This window comes from Pygoscelis adeliae, unplaced genomic scaffold (assembly GCF_000699105.1).
Source record: "Pygoscelis adeliae isolate BGI_AS28 unplaced genomic scaffold, ASM69910v1 Scaffold431, whole genome shotgun sequence".
In the NCBI taxonomy this organism is placed as follows: Eukaryota; Metazoa; Chordata; class Aves; order Sphenisciformes; family Spheniscidae; genus Pygoscelis; species Pygoscelis adeliae.
This window is the reverse complement of record NW_008824047.1, coordinates 41,033-41,844: the sequence shown is the minus strand read 5'-3', so window position 1 is coordinate 41,844 and position 812 is coordinate 41,033. Positions and strand designations below refer to the sequence as shown.

Sequence of the window (812 nt, the reverse complement as noted above, 5' to 3'; positions counted from 1 at the left end):
AACCTGATCTAGTTGAAGATGTCCCTGCTCATTGCAGGGGGGGTTGGACTAGATGACCTTTAGAGGCCCCTTCCAACCCAAACTATTCTGTGATTCTGTGATTGTCTTGCTTGGGGCTGGAGCATCCTCAGAGCCTCCTGGAGCATCTGTGCTGCAAGGGACAAGCATAAAGGTCGGTTCAGTGCATGCCCATTGCTCCTGCTCCCTCCTTACTTTACAGACACTGCAGGAGGAGAAGGAGCGGAAGTCCGAATGCCTCCCACCTGAACCACATCCCGATGACCCAGAGAGTGTTAAGATCATTTTCAAGCTGCCTAACGATTCCAGAGTGGAGCGGCGATTCCACTTCACACAGTCATTGACGGTGAGCTTGGGGCAGAGCTGGTGGGCTTCCCAGAGTAAAAGAGAGTCAAGAGATTCTCCAGGTGGCTCAGCAAAGATTTGGTTCCATTGGACTTTGCCAAATGGTGACCTTTGAGAGCCTTCAACAGGCAGAGTTGTTCCTGGGTAAGGAAAGCGTCTTGGGGCCTGGTCCCACCAGTGTGATTAGAAAAGAAAAAAAAAAATGGAAGAAACTTTCTTCTCCTGAAAAGCTGAGGCTCTTGTTGCTCCCTATTAAATAAGAGTGTAGGAAGAGCCAGAAACAGTGTCTGGACTCCCCAGGTGCTCTGTGACAAGTCCAGTTTCATGCATGCTAAGAAAATGGCTGTCTCATGCCTACAATGCAGTGATGGTGCAAATTTGGTAACCTTCCTCCCCCCCCCCCCCCCGGCGGGGCGCACGGCATCAGGCGTCGCGGTGCCGCGCCCCCC

At 52.2% G+C, this 812-nt stretch overlaps 1 protein-coding gene across 1 annotated transcript in view; it reads left to right on the top strand.

The window, feature by feature from the left end:
- The window catches only part of FAF2 (Fas associated factor family member 2), a 9,918-nt gene that overhangs the window by 8,233 nt on the left and 873 nt on the right, over positions 1–812 (top strand). Inside the window, exon 9 of the mRNA XM_009333507.1 lies at positions 221–364. Coding sequence (XP_009331782.1) covers positions 221–364 — 144 coding nt within the window. The remainder of the gene's footprint in view (positions 1–220; positions 365–812) is intronic.